This window comes from Myxine glutinosa, chromosome 3, assembly GCF_964187855.1.
Source record: "Myxine glutinosa chromosome 3, kmMyxGlut1.1, whole genome shotgun sequence".
Taxonomy (NCBI): Eukaryota; Metazoa; Chordata; class Myxini; order Myxiniformes; family Myxinidae; genus Myxine; species Myxine glutinosa.
In genome coordinates, this window is record NC_136263.1 from 41608888 (window position 1) to 41632009 (window position 23122).

General features: G+C 44.3%; 2 protein-coding genes across 13 annotated transcripts in view; one reads left to right on the forward strand and one right to left on the reverse strand.

Moving 5' to 3' along the window:
- LOC137423641 (uncharacterized) overlaps positions 1-7398 on the forward strand; it is a 29793-nt gene extending 22395 nt beyond the window's left edge. For 7 of the 11 annotated variants that reach the window (XM_078773922.1, XM_068110994.2, XM_078773923.1 and 4 more), the window contains 5 exons: positions 529-564; positions 1502-1787; positions 2031-2114; positions 2252-2326; positions 6909-7398. In XM_078773922.1, coding sequence (XP_078630048.1) covers positions 529-564; positions 1502-1787; positions 2031-2114; positions 2252-2326 — 481 coding nt within the window. In that variant the 3' untranslated portion in view covers positions 6909-7398. Of the gene's footprint in view, positions 1-528; positions 565-1501; positions 1788-2030; positions 2115-2251; positions 2327-6901 lie in introns of all 11 variants that reach the window. The other 4 variants (XM_078773927.1, XM_078773925.1, XM_078773928.1 and 1 more) reach the window with 1 other exon arrangement.
- A 7369-nt stretch (positions 7399-14767) lies between these two features.
- The window catches only part of PDCD4 (programmed cell death 4), a 30290-nt gene continuing 21935 nt past the window's right edge, over positions 14768-23122 (reverse strand). For both annotated transcript variants that reach the window (XM_068111018.2, XM_068111020.2), the window contains exons 5-11: positions 20487-20708; positions 18485-18582; positions 16519-16633; positions 16209-16316; positions 15976-16086; positions 15658-15797; positions 14768-15354 (exon numbers count right to left, since the gene is read on the reverse strand). In XM_068111018.2, coding sequence (XP_067967119.1) covers positions 15300-15354; positions 15658-15797; positions 15976-16086; positions 16209-16316; positions 16519-16633; positions 18485-18582; positions 20487-20708 — 849 coding nt within the window. In that variant the 3' untranslated portion in view covers positions 14768-15299. The remainder of the gene's footprint in view (positions 15355-15657; positions 15798-15975; positions 16087-16208; positions 16317-16518; positions 16634-18484; positions 18583-20486; positions 20709-23122) is intronic.

Sequence of the window (23122 nt, forward strand, 5' to 3'; positions counted from 1 at the left end):
GCAGGGACATCGAGAGATCTGTGGGGGGGGAGGTATGGGAAGGGGGGGGGGGGGGTGGGAGAGGTATAAAACGTATGGACACTGTCGGGACTTCCAGGAAAGAAGTTGGAATTTCAAACAAGGTGGATCTGGGGTGAATTAGTGGGGGTAGAAAAGATCAAGGTTTTGGATGGGGAAAGATAAGAGATGGTGGTGAACAGCTGTTTTAAAGACCTGGAGGGAGGAGTGCGATTGAAGGGAGTGAGGGAGTTTGTTCCAGAGGCGGGAGAAAAGAGAACCTGTCCAGACCAGAGGAAGATGAACTGTAATCAGCGTTAATTGGCTTTAAAATCAAGATGGAATCTTATCCAGCCCTACATTTGTCGTTTCACCTCTTCACGGGTATAATGTGACTGGACGAAAGTATGTGACAATGCAAGGTGTTTTGTTTTACTTTTATTTTGTGTCCACATAAGTACATGTTTTGCTGCATTTGATTGTAATGTTCAGCATTGTTAATCTTTTGTAATGTTGACAAATGTTTTGCAGATTTCCAAACTGGAAACCAGAAAAATGGATGACAAAGTAAGTTTTGTATTTGCTTGCTTTTCGTACCACGAATAGGTGTTGTTCAAGTATCAAATTAGGTTATATTGTGTCCTTGTATACCACCTGGTTGTATTTCACACACAATGTGTCTGTGTGCATCTCGGCTCTTTCACCATCCGTTCAACACTGCCAGTCAGAGGGTCATTACTGTTCCATGGGCAAACTGTTATAAACTCTCTGGAGCACGCTTCCATCTCGGCTTTGTACGGAGAATGGCGCGTCCCACAGTTTAGGCGCACATGACTCATTAAGCATTGCACATTACTCATGCAGCTTCCACATCTACGATGATCATAAACGACAGGTGATGCGGTGCTCTGTTTTCTCATCTTTGTGCCACCTTGTGTAAACCTTGTGGAATACTCTCGATAGGAGTCGCAGAAGCAGATGTGCCGGATTTCTGCCAATCGACATGCAGCTTTTCCGTTATTTTTGCTTCGAAATAGGTTTTTGGACATGAATGCAAATTCCGAAGAATATATCTCATTGAAAGAAAGGGTTGTTGTCGGGTCGCTGCCGACTGACATCGCGTGTTGGTGACTTTTTCTTTGACCGTTTTGTGAATAGCTTGTCTTTTCCTCTCTGCATGAGTAGTTCCTCCCTAAACTCTGATACCAAGTATTAATCTATCTGGGTCACAGCCAAGGCCTTTGCCACTGCATTGCCACCTTCACCCACACCCCAGTTCGTCATAAAAACAGAGCATAATTTTTTACAACTACATTGTAGTTGTCTGTCGTTAAAAACTATTTGCATCCAGAAATTTGGTGAATATAATTTATTTATTTATTTTTTCTGGTTCAGCCTGTCTGATCAATTTCACACTCTTTAAAAAGTTAGTAAGCATCAACTTTCAGGAGGAACCAAGAGTGGCTCGATGGACTGGCTTGCTTGCAAATTCCTGTTGTTTCAGTGAGAACCGGGCCAAAGCTGAGAAGGAGCCCAAAAACAAACCCGTAGGAACGGACAAAGTGCAGGTGGAGGAAATGGATCTGGATGACTCCGGGGATGAGTCTTCCAAAAAAAACGCCGGTGGCGACTCAGTGAGCAATGCACAGAGCGTTGAGGCAGACGCAGCTGGGAATGGTGTCGGATCGACTGCCAATTCCGCTCCGAACTCAAGCGGCAAAGGTAGCGAGAGCGAGCTGGAGAAGTACAAGATGCTTTTGTCAAAAGAGAGGGAAATGAATAAATTGCTGGTGAGTGACCTGACTCTGTTTCCTTTGAACAAACACCGACATAAGCACACGACTTTATTCTATCTTCTGTTCTTGAGTGTTGCTTGAAGTCGCTGAATGACAGTTATCGAAGGGATTTATTCGCGTGTACGTGACGGTCTGCATGCTCCCGAGACGCGTTGCTGTTGCTATCGTTTCGATGCCAAACATGGATATCCTTGCATTGATGTGTACAAAGATTATTTATTTTTAAATATTTTCTAGCAACAAAAACTGCATCAATATTATGAGAATAAGCAGAGCAGCGAAGGAGAGAAACCACCTTCCGATAACCACCCTGCCAAAAAGGTATGATGCTGGAAATCTTAAATTGTTTTCAGTCGGCCGTTAAAAAGTGACTTCCTTCCCCCACTCCCAACACTCACCATATTACTGGGTTTCCATTTTAAAATTGGAATTTTTAACATCCTTGGATCAATTTGCAGGAGCTTCCTGCAGACAAGGAACAGTTTCAGCTTCAGTCTGCACGTCAGAGCCACATTCCATTTGGCTTCAGATAGGTACGTTATTGTTGGCGTCGGTGACTATCTACTTATTATGTCTGCAGAGATAGTACAGAACTGTTGGAAAATGGGATTTTTTTTTTAAACGAGAGAATGAGACAGGATGGCCTAGAGCTGAGAGCTTTATCTAGATGAGGTTTTGGGATGGGCTGCATAAATATTTCCACCATTTTTATTTCTATAAATATTAATGTGATCATTTATTTATTTATTTGCATGTAGACATTGTCAAATGGCTTGCGGTGTCCACTTGTCCCATATTATGCTTTTGGAAGCTTTCACCACAATATACCAACACCCATCTCTCTAGTGGGAATGCTGCCTGTCAATTTAAAAGTCCACAGAATCAGAAGTTTGTTTGGTTTAATCAATGAATATGACTTCACTTGACACCTAATAACACTTAATAGTAGTTTTTTTCTTTGTTTGTTTTCAAAAAAACTCTGTACTTTGGCAGACTTGTACCTCACTTAACACTTAGTAGTAGTTTTTTTTTTCTTGCATAAATATCTTGAAATGAAGATTTTATGTTTCTTTGGTGTCCTTGTGTATGTCCAATCATTGAGTGTTACAGGGGTCGGGTTGTGTATGTCCAAGCATTACGGAGTGTTAGAGGGTGTGGGGGGGGGGGGGGGGGGGGAAGCGTCCAAGCATTACAGAGTGTTACATGGGTTTGGGGTCGGGGCGTATGTTTAAGTGTTATGGGGAGTTTCCATTGCCGTTATGTAATGTTAATTAATGAATCAATAAATCTTTGTTCCAGGTACCCTTTATTTAAAGATGTAAGTATTTAATGATACACGTATTCAATACATCAATAATATTGGCATACACGTATATTTATGTATGTACGTACAGTATTTTATTGCCCAAGCGGTTGTACACTGTACAGTTATGTTCAATCGGTGTTAATTAACCTGTTGTACATCACGACTCACTCACTACATGTACATTGTCAGGTTAATCCCATCCAGTATGGTAATTATGATTATGTGGACCTTCAAAGTGACGAAGGTGGTTAACTTCGTCCACCTCCGTCACTATAATTCTGTTGTTTTAAATTGCATTATGACATGTTCTATTGAATTACAATTGCTGTTCTTTGAGCATGTTTACAAATTCCTTTAAAATTTGCAAACAGTTTTAGATTTTGTTTGCAATTATTGTGCCTCTGCCAACGAGGTTGCCAGGTTCATCTTTGCGGGTCTTCCGTCCCATGAAAGATTTTTGTTGCCGCGATAACTTAAGAATGGCTGAAAAGAACCCAGTCAAACTTGGTACAAGTATGTATAATAATGTAAAGATAAATGGATTCGATTTTGGAGTCAAGAGGTCATGTCAGGTAAAAATGTGATAGTTGAGAACAGCTGTAGGTATTTAAATCAAACTTGGTGGAAGGATGTAATAATGTGGGAGGAGGCGTATCGGGTGACGTCAAAGATTGCCGATTCTAGTTTTTTGTTTTTGTTACTCTTTCAAGGCAGAAAGGACCACCAGGAAAAGCTCACTCAGCCAGACTGCATTGAGGAGCCGCTGTTAGTATAATAATATCGGAGAGTTCTTGTCTGTTCAGCCATTTACATATGCTGTCTGGTTCCGCTATTCACGGGTTCCGTGTATTAGCGGGTGACAAAATGCGACCTGTTTCTCTATTCGCGGGAAAGTGTCCCGCGAATTAGCGGTTTTTTTTTCTATCCCGTGTTCCGCGAAATCGCGCTTTTTTTTTTGCTTTTTTCCCCATATTCGCAGCCTTGTTCCGCGAATTCGTGGTTTTTCAAGGGCATTGAAACTGCCGCGGCATACCTTTGTGGATTATCGTTGACATTCACGGGAATCGCTTTGCCATTTGTGGGATCGACCTTCACGGATTATCGTCACCATTCTTTGGTTCATTCATTCGTGGATTTTGCCTCGCCATTCGCAGTTTGGTCCTCTCTATTCCCGGATTTTCGCAACTCGGGAACCTATCCGTCCTTTTTCCATTGAAAAAATGGCCCGCTATTCGCGGATTTTCCAGGAAGGAACGTATCCCCCGCGAATAGCAGGGTCTGAGGAGGGTACTTCAATATCGACTGAACCACATCCAACCAAATTTTGCATATTGCCTAAGGGTACCCCAAGTGTGGTTTCTGTCATGGCAGCATATCTGGGAGAGGGGGTTCTGGGTGAGGGGAAGACTCTAATTCTCTTTGTAAATGTATACCGTATAGCACCACCCGGTGGTAGCCGGTATTACAAATCATCATCTTCTTGTATAAAGAAAGTTGAAACAACTCGGATAATCTGCATTACGATGTTGAAATCTGAGTGAGAATAATTCAAAATTTTTCAAAATATTTAATTTCACTCATTTTAAGGGGAGGTTCAAATCCCAAACCATCCAACGCCAAGCTTCGCAGCAAAACGGAAGCGATTTTTTTTTTTCTTTTTCTTATTTTGTTCATGCCATATATAAGCAGCAAGGTTCGTTGTTGAAGTTTGACTGGTACATAGTTTGGATAGATTGTCAGTTTTGGCACCCTTATTAGTTTCACCAGAGGGGACGAAAGGTTTGCTGTCTTTCTTTCTGCACGTGTCGTTTTCCAGACTTTTTGCCCTTACCCTTTAACATATTCAACTAAAGCTTGGTACACTGCTTTATTATGACAAGTTACAGAACAAGTTTGAGTTTCATGAAGTTTTGTCAATTTTTCAGAGTTATGACCTTTTTGAACTTGGAAAATAACGCACCTTTTGGGGACATCTATTTTGAAGCAATTTTCGCTCATGAATTGGCTTGATGTTGGTGACTTTCCTTGATGCAGGCCCATGCCTCTCGGAGAAAGACCCTGTGGAGAAGTAGACCAAACAGGAAAAGTAGTCTTTAATATCCAACTGCTGGCGGGTCGGTTGGCGATGGAGTTGAGTGAGATTGGCTTGGAATTTCTTCCCCTTCATGGCAACGAAGTTTTCCATACTGGAGAGATTTTGTTGATATCGGGAGGTTGGGGGGTTGTGATAGGTGCAGGAAGAGAGGGTTTGGGTACCTGGACTTGAGGTTTCTGTAAGGACAGAGTTTTGGCACTCAGCCCAAGTAGCATGTATCCATAGTGATTTTGTCCTTCAACTGTGAAGGAATCGATGCCTCTCCTCCGGTCCGTGTCCCTCGGTTCTCTCAGCCCTCCGCTCTCCTCAAGGACAAGCACATTCTTCCATTATGCCCCTTGTGGTTAAATTCCCCAAATCCAGGATTTCTGTCCACCTACACTTTTGTTCCTCTTTCCTCCCACATTTGGAACTGCCTTCCAAAGGTGATTCAATCGCATTCTTCCCTCAAGGGCTTCAAACAAGCGGCATGCCACCATTTCGTGTCTTCTCCAATCTCTCAATCTTTTCTATCCTCCATTAACCCTACTGAACCCAAACCTCTTACTTGCAGTTGCTAGTTCTCCCCCTCCTCTTCTTTTCCTGTTCATTCACTTCCTTAGTTGTTGGGTCCTACAATATCCTAATGTCTGCACGTTACCTTTTCACTCTTGTCGCCTTGCTCTTCCATGAGCCTTGTTTTTGTATCCATAAATACAAGAAATGCTGCCATTTTTTCATGTATGGTGAGTGAGATAAGATATCAGATCTCCATTAGGCCTGTTGTTGAAATCTGGCTTATCTGAGGTTTGATTGCGAGATTTATATCTAGAGATGAAGACATTGTCGACCATTCTATGTCGGATATTGCAGACTTGACCAATATACCCAATAAAATTACCACTAACTATGGTGCCTTGGACGTTCCTTGAATTAGAGACCTTTCCAGACAATATAATCATAGGAGCCTTGGGGAACTGAAGGAAAGTTGAGCACAAATTGATGATAAAATCCTCGTGGAGCAGGAGCTTCTGTGGATGAGGTAGTGACCTGCAGAGAGATAGATCCAGAGATCCATGAGGTTGGAGCGTTGGCCTCTGATTGAGGGTTTGTGCTGCTGCTTCCTTGCTTGATGCTTCCCGTCTGCCAGCATTCATTGGTGGATGCTAAAGATCCCATTTTGTCCTTGAAGAATAGACAAGCTGTTGCCAGCACCCAGGCCAAATTACAAACTCCTGCCCTAACCTGCAGGGGGCATTGCATCAGTGGCACAGATGATGATTCCACAAGAAATCCCTCGCTGCTTAATGATGTAAACTCTCATGTCACAAACTTCCAGCCATTCTGTGGGTGGGGAGATCTTGTCAAGGGTTCAATGCTTGGGCAGAGGAAGAGGAGGGAGTTGAAGCCCCATCCCCTCTCCCTACCAAGAATGCATCAGTATTGTTTTGTTTTCTTTTTGTAGTTTCCAGCTCATTCCACTGTTCCCAGCAATGGGAGTTTCCTGATGCCATTACAATAGGAAGTCGTGTTTTTTTTTTTAGCTCTGAGAACTTGTGAACGGAGAAGCTTTGATCCCCCTTGATATTATTTCTGCATCGGCCATCAAGTAGAATCTTTGAGGCCAATCGGGAAAACGCTTTGGGATCAAAACTGGGGAGGTTTTGTGTTGATTGACGTGCTGTTCACATTCACTTCTCGTGTCCCAACACCCTTCCTGTCTTGCAGATTGCAGGCTGGTTGCCATTGCTGTGCTGAGGGTACATCAAGCTGTGGATTTCATGATGTGGAGGAATCTTCTTCTGTAGCGACTGCCCGAGAGCATCCTTCCATTAAACCCTCAAAGCATCCATCCAAATGTATTTGGCAAATGGTCCCTTGTAAGTTTTTTGTGAACAAGCATTGAATTCTTTTTTTCTGTGGGGGTTCAGGTGAGCGGTGGTCAGGAATCTGCGGCTGTGACATGGCCAGGTTATTCATTGCGTGATGTTGTGGGAAGTTGTTTTTTGAGAGAATGGTCTGATTTGGTTTGGATCATGGTTCTGTTCAAACGACTTTTCTCTCCTTCAACCTCCCAAATTTGAGTTGATATAATTCTTACATTATACAGTTTTTTTTAACATTCCAGGTAATGTTTAATGTAATAGTATCAGCTGTAAAATCCTCGTGCATCTGAATTGTTTGCTTGGCTTGTCTTTTTGAATAAAATGTTTCTCTACAATGAAGTTATGCATTTGCGAAATGGAAAAGAAGCCAAGTGAAGCTCCACGCAATTGCAATGAAGGTTCCACCTGTGAATGAAGGAGCCTGTGATTGATGCTGTGAAGAGGAACAGGTTGAGATGGTTTGGTCATGTGTTGAGGAAGGATGAAAGTGACTGGTTGAGAAGAGTGATGGAAATGAATGTAGAAGGAAGCAGAGGACGGGGAAGACCGAAAAAGACTTGGCTAAAGATGGTGGAAGAAGAAATGCGGGCAAGGGGGTTAACAAGGAGAGATGCAGAAAATAGGGCAAAATGGAGAAGATTGTCATGGGGACCGCAAGGCTAACCCCCGCTCTAGCAGGGAAAATGGCCTTTAAAATGCATGTTGTTGTTGTTCCACCTGGATTTTCACCTGCAGCCAATAGCGTGGTTTCCGGGTTATCCGTCCTGTGCATCCGTGATAACTTACGAACAGCTGAAGGGATTCTAATCAAACTTGGTACAACTTGGTGTATTGGCAGCATCAAAATCTGCGCTCACTGATGTTGTCTACGAGGGGTTTGACGCATCCCCACCCCCAAAATATGTATTTGCTCTTCTCAAAAACTACACACACTATTTTGATTAAACTTCATCTAGTACAGTGGATAACAACAACAATTGTGCATTTTATGAGAAAAGCATGAAATTTCTAACATAGTTAGTGCATACCATAAGGTTTATTTTCAGATGTGGAGGGAAGTCAGATTTGACCTCCGAGGACCGTGAGGTCAAATCCAAAATGGCCACCAGTCCACCGGGTCTAATGTTCAAACGTGCTTAATTTTGGAACCAAATATTGTAGAAAACCATTATCGGTGTCATTTCCAACTAATTCCAAGCAATCAACACGACTGCTGAGGATCCACATACTGGTCTCACTTTACCAAGGGATCTGGAATCCTCGAATTCCCTCCTAAGAGCTATTGATGGCACAGACAAGACAGCTTGACATGTGAGGTTCTGAAGCATCCCTTGGGTCATTTTGATGTCATTTCCAAGCAATGATGCTGTCAATGAACTCCTAGGCATGCCAGGTGAGGTCAGTGAAGGCTCAATGTTACTGCGAGAGCGATTTGTGGTGCTGATGTACGACCGAACCAGTGAGAGCACGGAAGTGAATGATGCCAGGAAACAGCTCTTCACACAAGTGTAGAACTCTAAGAGAACATTCCTCCAACCCAGGCAGCACTCAAGCAGCACATCAAGTGCACTTGCTACCAGGCCAACTGTTGGAACCAGGCATTGGTCATGGATCCAGAGATGCCAGACCCACCTGACTGGGGCTGGACAAAGGAGACAACTGGGTGGCAGCCTCTTTGGACCACTGTCCCTGAAGCATCAAAATCGTGCCACGAATTGATCCACTGTGGCTGCAAGAAAGCTGCACTGGACACTGCAAGTGTGCCAAAGCTCCACTCAAGTGCACTGCACTGTGCTTCTGTTCTGGAGACTTCGATTTTGATCATTACCAATTTTCATCATTGCACTTGATTTAATGTAAGCTTTGGTGGACATTTGGGTGGTCCAGAATAATGAGAAAAAAATTGTAACAACTTTTTAATGTTCTCATTTTAATGTTCCCATCCATAATTGTTTTGTCATAAAGCACTGCATGTGACGTTTTAGGGATCTATTTTAATATTTAGAGGTAGCTTAACTAACTTGAAATTTCAGTATATATAGTCTATACAGTATACAGGTGAAATTGGTATATAACGCAATACACAAATTACACACAGTACATACAAATTCTAAACACATCTACGAGCTGGTTATTCAGTCTTTTCCAGTTAGGGTCTTCTTGTTGCTGTCAGGGAATGTTTTCCTGTGTTCCTGCACAACCTGCAGCAGAAACTGAAGTTGATCATCATGTGTCAGCAGTCCAGTGAACTCCTGAATTAGTGCAACTCTTCGTTCCGCAAGGTCATTTACCACTTTCATGGCCTTCACAGTCTCACACGCTGCTTTAAAATCGTCTCGGTCTTCCCAAGTCTCTGGGTCTGCTTCCAGAAAACTGTCAGGAAGGTCCATCTTTTCAAAAAGCATGTGGGATTTCTATGTAAGTCTTCCAAACTACTTCCCTGAATATTTCCCAGATCAACTTGGATGTGCTTCAGAGGATCTTCTTGTCCTTCATTCTCCAGTGCGAGGTGTTATGTGGTCCTCCCGGTAACTACCTGGTCTCGGTGACCCCCGGACCGTGGGAGGCACTCCGCCAGAAAGATATATGATTTATACGCTTTCGTAACGCAATCAAGATGAATTCCAGTCCATAAGAAACCCCACACCAAGGATTCCGAGTAATCAATAATATATTCCCCCAAGGAATCAACAATCAACAACCAACAATCAATCCCCGAGATGATTAAGATGGCCATCTTATATATGTGTGTCCCCTTTCACCACTCCCGACCCCTTGGGTACTCACGACCCCTTTGGTCTCTGTCCCTCACAATGTCTCTGGGCCCCTCCTGAACAAGGTTATGGTCGGCTTCGCCGCACACGGGCGGTTGAACGAACCCCGGGCGGACGTGCTTCCACCGGGCACGTACCGTACCGGGAACCACGGCTGCAGCGCACACCTCCTGGCCAAGCAAAGCGGGCAAAGCAAGCGCCGCTTGCAACGCGCGCGAGGCCCCAAAGTGCGACCCGTACGCGTCCTTGTAGACGGTGCGGCGAACTGTGCCGGACGCTGGGTCTGTGCACGGCCCCACGGCAACTTGACGTGTCAAAAGGGTAGTTACACGTCCCGGTAACTCCTCTCGCCAGACGGGCTTGGGAACGCAGCTTTTCCACGCTGCTCAATATCGATCCCAACTCTCGTCAGAGCTGGGCGAGGAAGAAGAAGAATCGTCGCTTCTCCCGGACCTCATGTCTTTTCTTCTTCCGTTTCTGGTCTCCTTTTTCCCAGAAGGGCTCCTGACCCTTTAATCACAACAACCCTTAATCGACTACACATTGATAAGCAAAGACCTGAATAGTAATTCACATACATTCACATAAATATGTAACAGAGGACCATTTGTTGTTTCACTGCTGCAGGCACATTCGTCAAAAAATGCAAGACCAATCAGGTCCTCTGATAAGTACCACAGATGGCCTGCTAGTTTCATGGTTGCTGCCTTCGAAATTGCTTGGTTTACATCTTTGTATTGCACCAGAGATTTTAGAAGAAGCAAATCACTGTTTGGGGCAGAAGCCGCAAGAGTAGCTGTCATCCATGCTCTGATGTAAATACGGATGGTGAAGATGGCAATGTCTCTCAGTCCTTTCTGCTCTTCGCTAGTGAGTTTGAACTGACTTCTGAACATCCAAACCTTCAGGCTATAGATGACCTTTGACATCCAACGGACATGGTGCATGGGTCCTGGGGCCATGAACCGGACTCCTTTTGCAGGAACTCCACCCAGAAAGATTACACACAGTTCCAATAATTCCCGATAATCATCTCTTGGCTGGATTTCAGCAAGCTGACTCCCAACGAAAAGCAGAACATCATCCTTGATATCAAAGGGATTCACTAACCAATTCATCTGTGGTTGCATTATCAAAGCTATCCTGATCCAGAAATTCCCAGCGAGCCTGGAATCGTTTGAAGATTAAGATCTCTGGTCCAGAGGAGGGCCCCATGCAGCTCAAACACTGCTCCAATCATAATTTCAAGCATGTGGTGGCGACAAGCAAGAAATAGCAGTTCGGTGCCCAGTCCTTGTTCAATTAACACACATGCTCCGGCCAGCCTACTCTACAGGGTACAATGCATACTGCATAGACCCCTCAAAACACTTTCCTTCATAAAACAAGGCATGCAGGGTATTCATAACAACTTAAAATTCCTGTAAAAGTATGCGAGAATCAGAAACTGTTTGTGTCCATGGTATTGTAAGACGTTAGTGCAAGACCATCTATGGCGACAAAAAGGCGACATTTCCCCCTATAGGGGGAAACTTTAATGACCATGAGCTACCCATAATTATTCAATTTCATTTTTATTTCACCAGCAGTTTTTTTTTAAGTATTGGAACAGTTCTGGAAGGTGAGACCATGACATTTCAAAAAATAAATAATAATTGTGGACCACCCCAGTGGACATACTTGGTTAAAAAACCACCTTTAGAGGCCATTTTTCCCCACAAGTGGGGGTTGGCCTTTTTCGGGCACCGTGGTTGTTGTTTTTCGGTCCCCTTTTTGAAGCAATGTTTTACGGCCGGATGCCTTTCCTGCCGCCAACCCTTTTTGTCACCTTTTACGACAAACAGGGAATTACCAGTGAACTGGTACTCAATTAGCCGACCTCGGAAGGTCCGATGACAGGCTGAGTCAACCCCCCTGGCATTAATTCAGTGATCGACTGGGATTCGAACACCAGGATCCCTAGGATCCTAAGCTGGCACCCTAGCCGCTAAGCCAACGCCAGGTTAACTACAGTTATTAGCGCTGAGGAAGCGCCTCTAGCGAATGACTTCCAGCCAGTGTAACGCGAATTCCTGTCACAGGAATTCTGAGATCATATAAGTGTGACGTGGCAGGTTCCTGATTGGTTCGTGTTGGGGAACCCCTTCTCGCTGCCGACGTGACGTAAATTCGCACACGCGCACTGGTGAAGCGCGAGATTCGGCCCAAGGTTCTTATTATTATTATTATTTTTATTTTTGTATACAAGATCGAGGCTCGTTATTATTTTTGTATACAAGAGCGAGGCTCGAACCATGATCGAGGCTCGAAATTCCATGCCCGAACCTCAGCGCAATCCAAGAGGATTCACTTGTTTTTTCAGAGGTTATTGCATCATTCCTTGCAGCATAAACACTTTTTCATTTCTGGTCTTTGCGTGTTCTGTATCTATCCCTGTACCTGAAAAAAGTTTTTAAAGTTCAAATGAACTTTTTCCAATAGTTCCAACTGCAGCATCATAAAAAGATACAACAACATGCATTTTAAGGCCATTTTCCCTGCTAGAGTGGGGGTTAGCCCGTTAAATATCATTAAAAAATATTTAACGTAATTTGACCTTGACCTAAATGCATGTCCTTTAGTTCTGGCGATCTCAAAAGTATCACCAAATGAATGGGCACCCCCAATTTAGTTGGAAATGACAAATGTTTTTCTACACTTTGGTTAAAAAAATTAAGCGTGTTTGAACATTAGACCCGGTGGACTGGCGGCCATTTTGGATTTGACCTCAGTCCTCAGAGGTCAAATCTGACTTCTTCACATCTGAAAATAAACCTTATGGTAAATACTAACTATGCTAGAAATTTCATGCTTTTCTCATAAAATGCACAATTGTGATAATATGAGCTTATCCGCCGTACTAATCACCCTTGATGTACCAAAGTTTGTTCACAGCATTAAAAAATATCAGGGTCTGAGGGGGTCTTGAGTGACTTGCTCCTGAACCAAGTGAGCTTCAGGACCCATGGTCCTATTTTTATCTTATGTCTAATATCACCAAATCCTTGCGAAAGAGGTGAAGCAGTGCCCCCTGTAGGTTAAGGGAACCAATTGATTAATATAACCAATTGTCGGATTATGGAGATATTTAATGCTTTCCAAGTAAATATATTTCAGGAAGATCCAAAAATCGTAAGGAAAAAAAAAAAAAGAGGCAATACTCCTGGCCACTCACATGGTAGAATAAAGCAGTCAGTATACGACACTGACTAAAGATATTTTAAACTAATTTCAATAGCTGCTAGAAGATAGGGCAGCATGTACAATCATACTAACAATCTAAGACTTTAAACAAACAAAAAAAAAAAACTTTGGGGGGGGGGGCAACTCCCCCTCCCCGAACTCCATATACCTCCAAAGACCAATTTTTCTTCTAATGTCTTGACCACTGATACATCATGGGTGATGAAGGTTGCAGTGGAGTTTCATCGAAATTGCTTTCTTCTCAAACTACATGCAAATACTATTTTAGGGGGCAACCCCCCCCTCCCCCCCCCCCCTTATAGGGGTCGATTTTTATTTTATTTTAACTGCAGTGAACAAACTTTGGTACATCAAGGGTGATTAAGGTTTTAGTGAAGTTTCTGAGAAGGGGGGGGGGGGGGGGGGGTAAAACTTTGACCCATTTTGATCCCCCAGAAGAAAGCAAATTTGAAAGCAGTAGAAAGCCCCATTTTGACCCCTTAGACCTTGATTTTTATTTTAATGCCAGGAGAAAACGTTGGTACATCATGGTTGATGAATGGAACATTGTGGTCAACTTTCAGAGAAGAAAGCAAATATATTTTGGGGGGCATTTTGACCTCCTCAGACCCCGATTTTTTTTGATTTTTTTTAATGCTGTGTACAAACTTTACTCACAACATATCATTTGTGTCAAGTTTGGTCACAATCCCATCAGCAGTTTCCCAGAAGAAGTTGCAAGTGTTTACGGACGCTGCACCATCACAAGCTTCCCAGAACTTCACTTTTTTAGCTCACCTGGAACACACTGGATACTAATTCACATGAAGCAGAAATAGCCTCAACATATAACACCCTTGAACTTCTCTGCATAGACCTTGACACATCATCAACCTCTTCCCCAAGGCATGAAAGTGGGGAGAGGGAGGGGAGAGGGAGGGGGGGGGGGGGGGGGTTGGGGCAGGCAATGCCTGGAGTGCCTCAAGATATGATAGTCCACCTTATCCTATTATAATATAAGCTTGACCTTTCAGTTCTAAGAAAACAGTGAAGGTGTTAAGAGCTTGACCTGTCCTTGGCCACATCCTTTACATCTATCTATAATTCCAGTAATCTCTGTCTGTACGTTTGTACGTTTGTACGTTTGTCTGTGACCGCTGTTTCTCGACAACTACCGGTCCGATATACTTGAAACTTGCCAGGTATATTGCTGGGGACCCGAGGATGTGCCTTTTCAAGGTTTGAAATTAATCGGACAAGTACTTACCGAGCTATGGCGATTTAGCCGTTCGCCGTTCGCTTTGCCGTTGCGAATGGACCAAACCATTCATGTAAATAGAGGGGGGGGGGGTTCTGTGGTCGTTCGCTTTGGCTTTGCGAATGGACCAAACCATTCATGTAAATAGAGGGGGGGGTTCTGTGGTCGTTCGCTTTGGCTTTGCGAATGGACCAAACCATTCATGTAAATAGAGGGGGGGGTTCTGTGGTCGTTGCGAATGGACCAAACCATTCATGTTTTTTTTTTTGTTTTTTTTGGCAAGGAACGGGCACCCACGTACGGGCACGTCCTAGCTTATATATAGTACGGGCATGCCCTAGTATTCTTAACCCGAGGACGCATTTCGCCAAATGTACCCCTTTTTAAACCCCATTCTTGCATGTTCCATACACTTGTATCTCCCCCCCCCCCCCTACAATGGATGAATGACAAATTCAAAACAATTGCATGTTTATTTTTCATTCCAGTCCAGGTGGACAACCAGAACAAACCACATGCGGGTTCAAAAGTACAGTTGAAACAGGATTTACCAGGAAAGATAAGAACCGTTATAGGATCTTCTGGCAATGCAATTCGTTGAAAAATCAAATAGGCCCAAACTTAACCTCACAAAGCTTGCAGGTACATTAATCACTTGCACATGTGTAACCGCCATTGCCTGAAAAAAAAAAAAAAAAAAAAAAAAAAAACAAGCAGAAAAGCAGACATTGAGGAGCAAAGTTGTTCAGATTTAAATGCAAGTGTCATAACCACAGACTGCTGAAAGGGAGTGGGGGAGTGCAAGGAGGATGGGGGCCAACGTCAGGCAAACTTGAAAGGTAGAGGAATGCGAGGTGGACCAAGGGGTCACCACCAAATATCGAGTTTGAAACAAAGGTTGAACATAATTACAATGATCCTCGTATACAACTTGACAATCTCTCAAGCGAACGATGCAATCTCCTGGCTCACGTTTCAATGTTCGCTTAGCAAGGCTTCAGCTGCCCGCCGTCACCCTCGCTCACCATGCGCTTCCGGCCTCTGAAAAACAGTGAAGGATTTATTGATAACGTTCTTGGAAAAGCAAGGGTGCCCTTTTACTTTTTCTGCACAATGATATCCATCGCACATTCGTTTAGGGCAGGGAAGGGGGAGGAGGAATGTCAAGTTTGTGCTTTTCGGAGGTGGTAGGAGCAATGAAGGTTCAAGATGGCTGGTTTATGGCATAGCAATTAACTCTTAAAACGAGACAAAAGGTACATCTGCAGCACTTCATACCTTTTATCACGTTCAAGAGCACATTATGCAGAAAAGAGAAGGATAAAGCATCAACAGGAACCGTACCTGCTTGGGCACTGACAATGCAGTTGCTTGCTGATGACTCCTTCTTTCAGACAATTGTCCATAAAATGCTCTAGGATGGAGTGAGCAAGTGGCACGTCGAGGATCAAGTCGTCCATCGATGCAAACACCCGTTCAAAACCCTGCAGGGTAACGGACCAGAAAATGCGTCACAACGAATTGCATCGGAAGACGACGTCAGTTTGCACTTCCTTTGACAAAAGGAAAATGAAAAAAGTAACTTCCACGTGATTGAACGCGTGCCAAACTGCTCTCGCAGGAGCGGCACCGATTGCTTCCAGCTTCGAATGGCCGCCTCACCCGGTTCATCTGGTCGATCGTCAATACGCCGGAGTCCCAGAACGCCTTCAGCAGTTTCACCATCATCTGCAGCGTCGTCTCCTTGCTAGATTCGAGGACCATTACCACAGCCTGTTTACGGGACAAATGAGCAATCAAGCGGTGGTTTCCTCCCAAGCCCAGAAGAATACCCTCAATTTGACAAAAAAACAACTTCGACAACAAAATTGCCACGAAGTTTTCAGGAAACGTGCCTCGTATACAAGTTCATGGTAGAAGTGAGGAACCTCAAGGTCCTTGAGGCAATGTTCGGCCTCCGCCACGTCCTCGGATGCCAAATACTCCTTGAGTAGGAGGTTCATCTGCAAACGTTCACAACGCCGGGAGTTTACTGTTGCGCCAGCAAGTTGCACGTACAACTATTATTTATACACAGCAACAAAGCGGAGGAGGAAAAGAAAGTTCAATAACCAGGAACACTGGCTGGAGAATAATAAACACGCATGGATTTATCACTGTCCAAACCTATAAATGTTAATCCCATCCAACATTCGCAATCCCTACCTCCTTTATGAGATGCTTGACAGGTCTCTGCCCACCACCCACACCCCACACGTTGTCGAGCTTCATGATGCTCCGCTTTATGCCAAGCAACACTGAGGCTCTGTCCAAAGCTGCCCTTTTGGAGCAGGGGGGAGGCGAGGCGATGGGTTAACGGACACGGCATGGGGGACAATAAATGCTTCAATTTTAAGGGCAACTTATTACAATTCCACGTTAGTTCAATTCGCATGTTTGTGCGATAGCCTTCGTGGAGGTTACAAAACACCGAAGCCCTGAGTCCAGCCCATTCCGCTCCGACCCTTGGACCAAATGTCTGCTCTTCCCAAAGTCAGCCAAAACATTGTGTATGTGCGCGGAGGGTCAAACACCAACAATCCATTACATTTGGGACTAAGGCTAGATAGCTGCTCGGAAGGGAAAACAGGCTTTGCACGAATTTACAGTGAAACAACCCAATACAAACCATCCATGTTTGAGGATCTCTCAGCAGAGGCAACTGGAGATCATGCAAATGTGGGTGACACCAATTTGCCATCAGCAGTAAGATCGGAAGATTTGCGCCAAGATGAGCCACCAACGCATTCAGTCGGTGCACAGGATAGATGGAAATGCCAAATTAATAAAGTCAGAGCTACTTGGACAACCATGACTACTACTCCCCACTCCTGCCTGCCTGTCACCCATTGGCTCAAATGAATGTCAAATCCAACAGGAGCCAATTTGGGCAGTAATTTGCAATTTTAGGACAACGGCGACAACTCGCCTCCGCGAACGACCGTGGGATCTTCGACGGCTAATTAGTGCGCACGGAGGATGAAACGGCCATCAGAAGGACGCAGCACACATGCAACACCCTGGCTGTGAAGCACCGATCCATGAACCCAACTAGTCGGCTCCAAATGGTGCTTTCTCTGCAACATCTGGTCAGACCAGAGCGACAGAGATAGCAATACTTAAATTTCTATTTGCATCACAAGAGTAGGGGTCCTTTACCTTTTTCGAGTCATGGACCCCTTTGAGAATCTGGTGAAAGCTACAGACCCCTCCCCAGAGAAATGCACATAAGCGCATAAACACAAAATTTTGCATACAATGAATACATTTTATTGCATAGGAAAATTATTTCCTTCACATGCCGTCATAATCAGAATTTAAAAAACCAATCTTTACAAAGAATATATCTCACTTTTTTCATACAAAAATCAATGACCATTCCCTGAATAAAATGAAATATATCAAAATTGTGCAAATTAAACAAAAAATAAACTTCAATTCTGCTCAAAAGTACATTTCAGTGAGAAGGCTGTTGTTGTTTGGCTTCAATAAGAAGATGAAATTGGGGAGTGGTCTTTGACAAGGCAACACACGCATGTCATGTTTGATATCCAATCGGTTTCTACTTTTCATTTTGATGGTAACAAGTGCTGAAAATCCTGACTCGCAAGATATGTGGTTGCAAACGGAATCAGAGCTCCCACAGCTCGCTTTGCCAGACGAGGGTAGGCTTGTGTTGAGGAACACCAAAATTCTCCAAGACTCTTAGAGTTGAACTCATGTCGTATCATTTCCTTTGTCCTCAGGTCAATGAGGTCATCTTTGGCAAGGTCTGCATCATTAATACAGTTTTTAGCGGCCAGTGCTAAAAACTGGGGCAGGGTACATTTTCTTCAATTTCTATCGACGGACCCCCTGAAGCCCATCCACGGACCCCAAAGGGGTCCATGGACCACAGGTTAAGAATCCCTGGTCTAGAGCAACACCTGTTGCCACATGTAGCGTTCAGGAAAATAATGTATTCATGCAATCCCTTCCACATGGACTTTGGAGCTGCCATTACGATGTTGAAAACAAACAAAACCACTGTTCAACCTCAAGGTGTTCGCCAACACACTAAAGCATGCAACACATTAAAGCATCACGGAGAGCGCTTCCAGGTATTGACAGAGTGAGCGATCGGCTGCTGTACCTGGCATGCACACACGCCACACGGCCCTTGTGACTCTCGAGGAAATCCGCCGGCAAGATGTCATCGGCCATTGCGCGGGCGACGAACTGACCCAACATCTGGAGACATGCCACACCAACCGTGTCATAACGCTCATCCTCAATTGCAACACTCAAGAGCATTCAACAGTGATCGGAAACAATGGTGAAATTCGTGCTCCGCAAATACCCGGGAGTGCTGGTCCGATTTGAACCACAGTGTGACCTCACACCTCGAGTAGTACGGATTTACATTGCAGATTCAAATTTTTATTACCACGCAACAGGAAAAAAGTTTACAATGAAAAACAAAGTTACGAGGAAGCCAAATTCGGAACAAAAATATCAGATTGCACAAAACGGAACAAAGACCCATCACACAGCAATAGCATCTTTTGTAAGGGATTTAATGGAAGGTGTTTAGTGTTATGGAGTCTGTGCTAGAAGGTCAAGATGGACACCTGAATGTCAAGATTAAACCAATTATAATGTATGGTGCAGATACAAAGGAGGAAATGGCTGGAGATGACCACATGAGAATGCTTCGGTGGATTGTCAGAATGTCGGAAAGAGAGCGGCTGATACTCAAAAGAGCTGGAGTCACAGGTATCATGGAAAGGATTAGGTTGGGGTGATGAGGAAAAGGGACGAAGAACCAATCAAGAAAGCATGGAATGAGCCAATTGGAGGGAAAAGATCAAGATGACAGATTAAGGTGGAGGGCAGCGGAAGGAGATTTGAAGAGCACGGCATTGAGAGAAGACAGATGGGAATGGAGAAGACGGATCCAAATGGCCAACCCCCAACTGCTGGGATGAAGGGACAGAGAAAAAGATGAGCATCTTGTCAGGAAAGAGGAAGTTTTCCTTGAAAATACTAGCACTGCCATCTTGTGCACACGGAACAGCCAACTATGACCTCTCCCATATGGCATCTATTTCCAGATGAACGACACCCACCCACCCTCTGCACTCGGTTTCATGGCCTGCTGACCCTCAAACTACAGAGCTCAAGGTACATCCAAACCGGCTAACAAAGCCAGAGTTTGCGAGGTTAAGAGACGTTTTTAACGGTGGACAAACCGATAAGCCGTTGCGCGTAGAAAAGGCATTGCCACGTTTCGCTTTGCACATTTTCATTTCGTAAACACGACCCACGCATGCCGTGAGTGAAGAATGAGGTGTCAGTTCCCTCAAAGTGAAACGTCTGCAGTTAACATGCTTCTCTGCACAGATCAACCCACACTCATTTTGGCAATTCATTCTTTCAGTACGAGTAGATCTATCCACCAGAGGAAGACAAATGCACTGTAGACCATGTAGACAGTGTGGCACGTACAGTGCAGACGAAAAAAATCTTGCCCAACAACATACGAGCCGATAAGACGAGCTGCGGTTCGCAGTCCGAGCACTTGCCTCGGAGCGTTTGGATCTTGTGTATTACTGCCCAAAGCACAAATGGTCATGTGAATCAGGCCGTGCAAACCCCACAGGCCTCAAACAGGTTCCAGTCAAATACCTTCGTTACCCAAGTCCAGAAACGTATGTGCATGCACAAAGTGTCCATCTGTCTCTGAATGGTTAACAAATACTTTATGGTCAAATTTTAACAAAAAAAAAAAGAATAAAAAAGAAGCATCTACTTAGCCTTCCTGTTTTCAGTTGACCAAACATTGCAGCCAACATTGTTACCCCTCACCCAATCTTCCTCAAGGTGTCCCTAAACCCAGCTGTTGGCACGCCTACCTACTTTTCACCACCTTCTAGTTGTTACGTTGCATTCTCGCTCTTCCAAAAGCCTGGACATTACCAACAACTCGGTCGTTAACGGATAAGCTGCATCAACTCCAAAATAAGGCTTTCAAATATATCCCGTGTAGCACAAGTCCATCGAGTGGGCACGAGACGCACCAGGTAAAAATAGACAAACAAGCAGGACACTCAAAGCAGATGGTGGTGCAACAAGGGGGTAGAGCCACAACTCACCTGAGAAGCATCCGGCGTGTCGAGCAGCAACTCGCCAAGGTTACCAAGCAGCTTGTCAAAAGCGGTAGCCAGCTGTCGCTTGGACAAAGCACGGTGGCACAGGTCGGACAGAAGGCGCGAGGTGAGCTCACGGTGGCTGGCTCGGCCCTCGAGAGACAACGACACCGCGAGGACAGAGAGCTCTGGCTCGTGCTTGCCGAGGTTGAGGTCTTGCAGCTGCAACTGCGGTGAGCGGGGCAAAGGGCTTCGTATCAATCATGTACACTGCACAGATAATAATCATTTTCCTAGATTTTCCTAGACGTCAACAAGATCCCCACATTGCCCAGTCTGGGTAACAACTCGAGCTAAAAGGAAGCAGCTTCATTGATAAACATGGAAGTGAGAAAGTATCAAAACAGCCGCTTTAAAAATAGCAAATTTTAAAAGCACAAGCTTGAGCTTCATCACCACCTCCTCTACCCCTGCACCCCACAACGAGTTCACATTACAAATCGGACACAACATCTTCACAGCGCTATTCCTGGAATTCCTTCTCACGGATCTGTAGGCAAAGCCTCGTTCAACTCTTGCCAAATTTGTACAAGGACCTGAAAGTATCAAATGGAGAAATTGAAGGCCAGGTTTGTACATCTTTATCAGCGAGCCAACGCTTAAAAAAAATAAAACAAAAAAAACGGAATCAGCAAAGGTAACACCATTAAAGCCTTGCAAGGAGAAGCAAGTTTACATGTACAGGTTTCAAAATTTGAAACTTAACAGGTTAAAAGGAGAATGTCGCACAACACAAATTGATCATATAGTTTTCAAAACAGGAAGGCTCCCAGTAATAATCATCCATGCCCACGGTGGAGTTTAATACTTCAAGCAAGCAAAAATAAACGAGAGCAGCATTTGGTAGAGCGAATACCTCCACGAGGCTGAACACTTCACGTTTTCGCACCAATACGCCAGATCTGAATCCAGGCCTGAACCAAAATCGAATTTGCTTGTTCTCATCACCTAACAAACTCATCCACATTGTTGTCATAATCATTCCACAACTTTTTGAACCATCAAGCTATATATACTTTCGACTCTCAATGGTGAAGAATCACAAAAAAAAATTACTTTCCGGATTTTCAACAAAATCGAATCAATTTTTCGCAGTCGGATACCCAACCTGGCCATCAATTTTCGTCCAAATCTATCTACAACTTTAAGATATGCTCCTCACAGACAGAAAATAAATAAATAAATAAAATCAAAGAAAAATAATAAATAAATAAAAAAACAGAAACAAGCAGATGGGTTAAACAACATCCATCCACCTTTGGTAGCAGAGGTAACTAGAAAGCATCGCAAAGTGCAAAGTCCATCCACATCTGCTTTGTACTCAAACTATACTATACAAAAACAGCTTTGGAGATGGAGGGGGCGAAAACATTTATTGTCCCCCGTCACACCACGGAGCGAAAGCGGGACTATGGTTCTCCCCTCCATCCGTATGTCCGTCCGTGCGTGCGTAAGTGAAGGACCGCATTGGAATTTGGTGTGTGGGTGCAACCCACGTCAAAATCCAAGATGGCCGCCGCCATGTATGTCTGAACCTTGTGAGCGGAATATCTTGAAAAATAAGCGGAGTACCAACTTCTAATCTGGTGTGTGCGTGTATCTCGGCATAAGGAAGAACGCTATTGAAAAGTGGGTTGCCACGTCAAAATCCAAGATGGCGGCCACCATATATATATATATATATATATATATCTATATATATATATATATATATATATATATATATATATATATATATATATATATATATATATATATATATATATATATATATTGTTGCGAATATGGAATTTGGCCTCCATATCCGCTTGTAAATATTCCCCTATTTCCCCAATACTCCCCAACTATCCCCAATCCCCCATTCCCTAGTCCCATTGTCTGTAAACAACAATCAGTAGAGCCGACCTTCCCCTTTTTCCCCCATTAAATGTCGTGCCCAGGTCCACCGCACCACACGTAGACAACTTTCGGACATCTTGCTAGTTATTCTTAGTCTATGTCAGTTAAGGACTCGTTTCCATTAATTATGACTCTTCGTTGCACCAGAATGTGATTATATGGCACCAGTAGTGAGTTTAGGACCTTTCCCATACCTCCTCCCATCTTCTTCCCCAAACAACAACAATAACAACAACTACAACAACAATTACAACAACAACAACAGAGGGGCACGGCGCTGCGCGGGGGGGAGTGTGCGTCCTGACACCGGCTCGGTTAGCCGCCATTGACAATGCGCTCCAGACCATGCGCTCCACGGGGTTACCACAAAGGGGCTGGCTGTCAGCTCCTCGTCAAGGGCGGAGCCTGGTAAACCCCCCGCACGCACCCAATGAGAAGCAACGTGCCGATTCCACGAGGCGGAGCTAACGAGCCGAGGGCGTGTCACTCCCCGCCGGATATACGCGGCCACGTAGCGGACGTGACGTGAGATGCGCCCCCAGCTTGAGCAGACAAGACGCCATCCGAGCGCAGCGACCTCCCCGCATCTCTAGACCGGACCGGGTCGACCCTGTCCTTGAGCCAAGAGTGCACCTTGAGCCATCGATACCCGCTTTCCTAGCCATCAAACCCCGTGTGAGTCA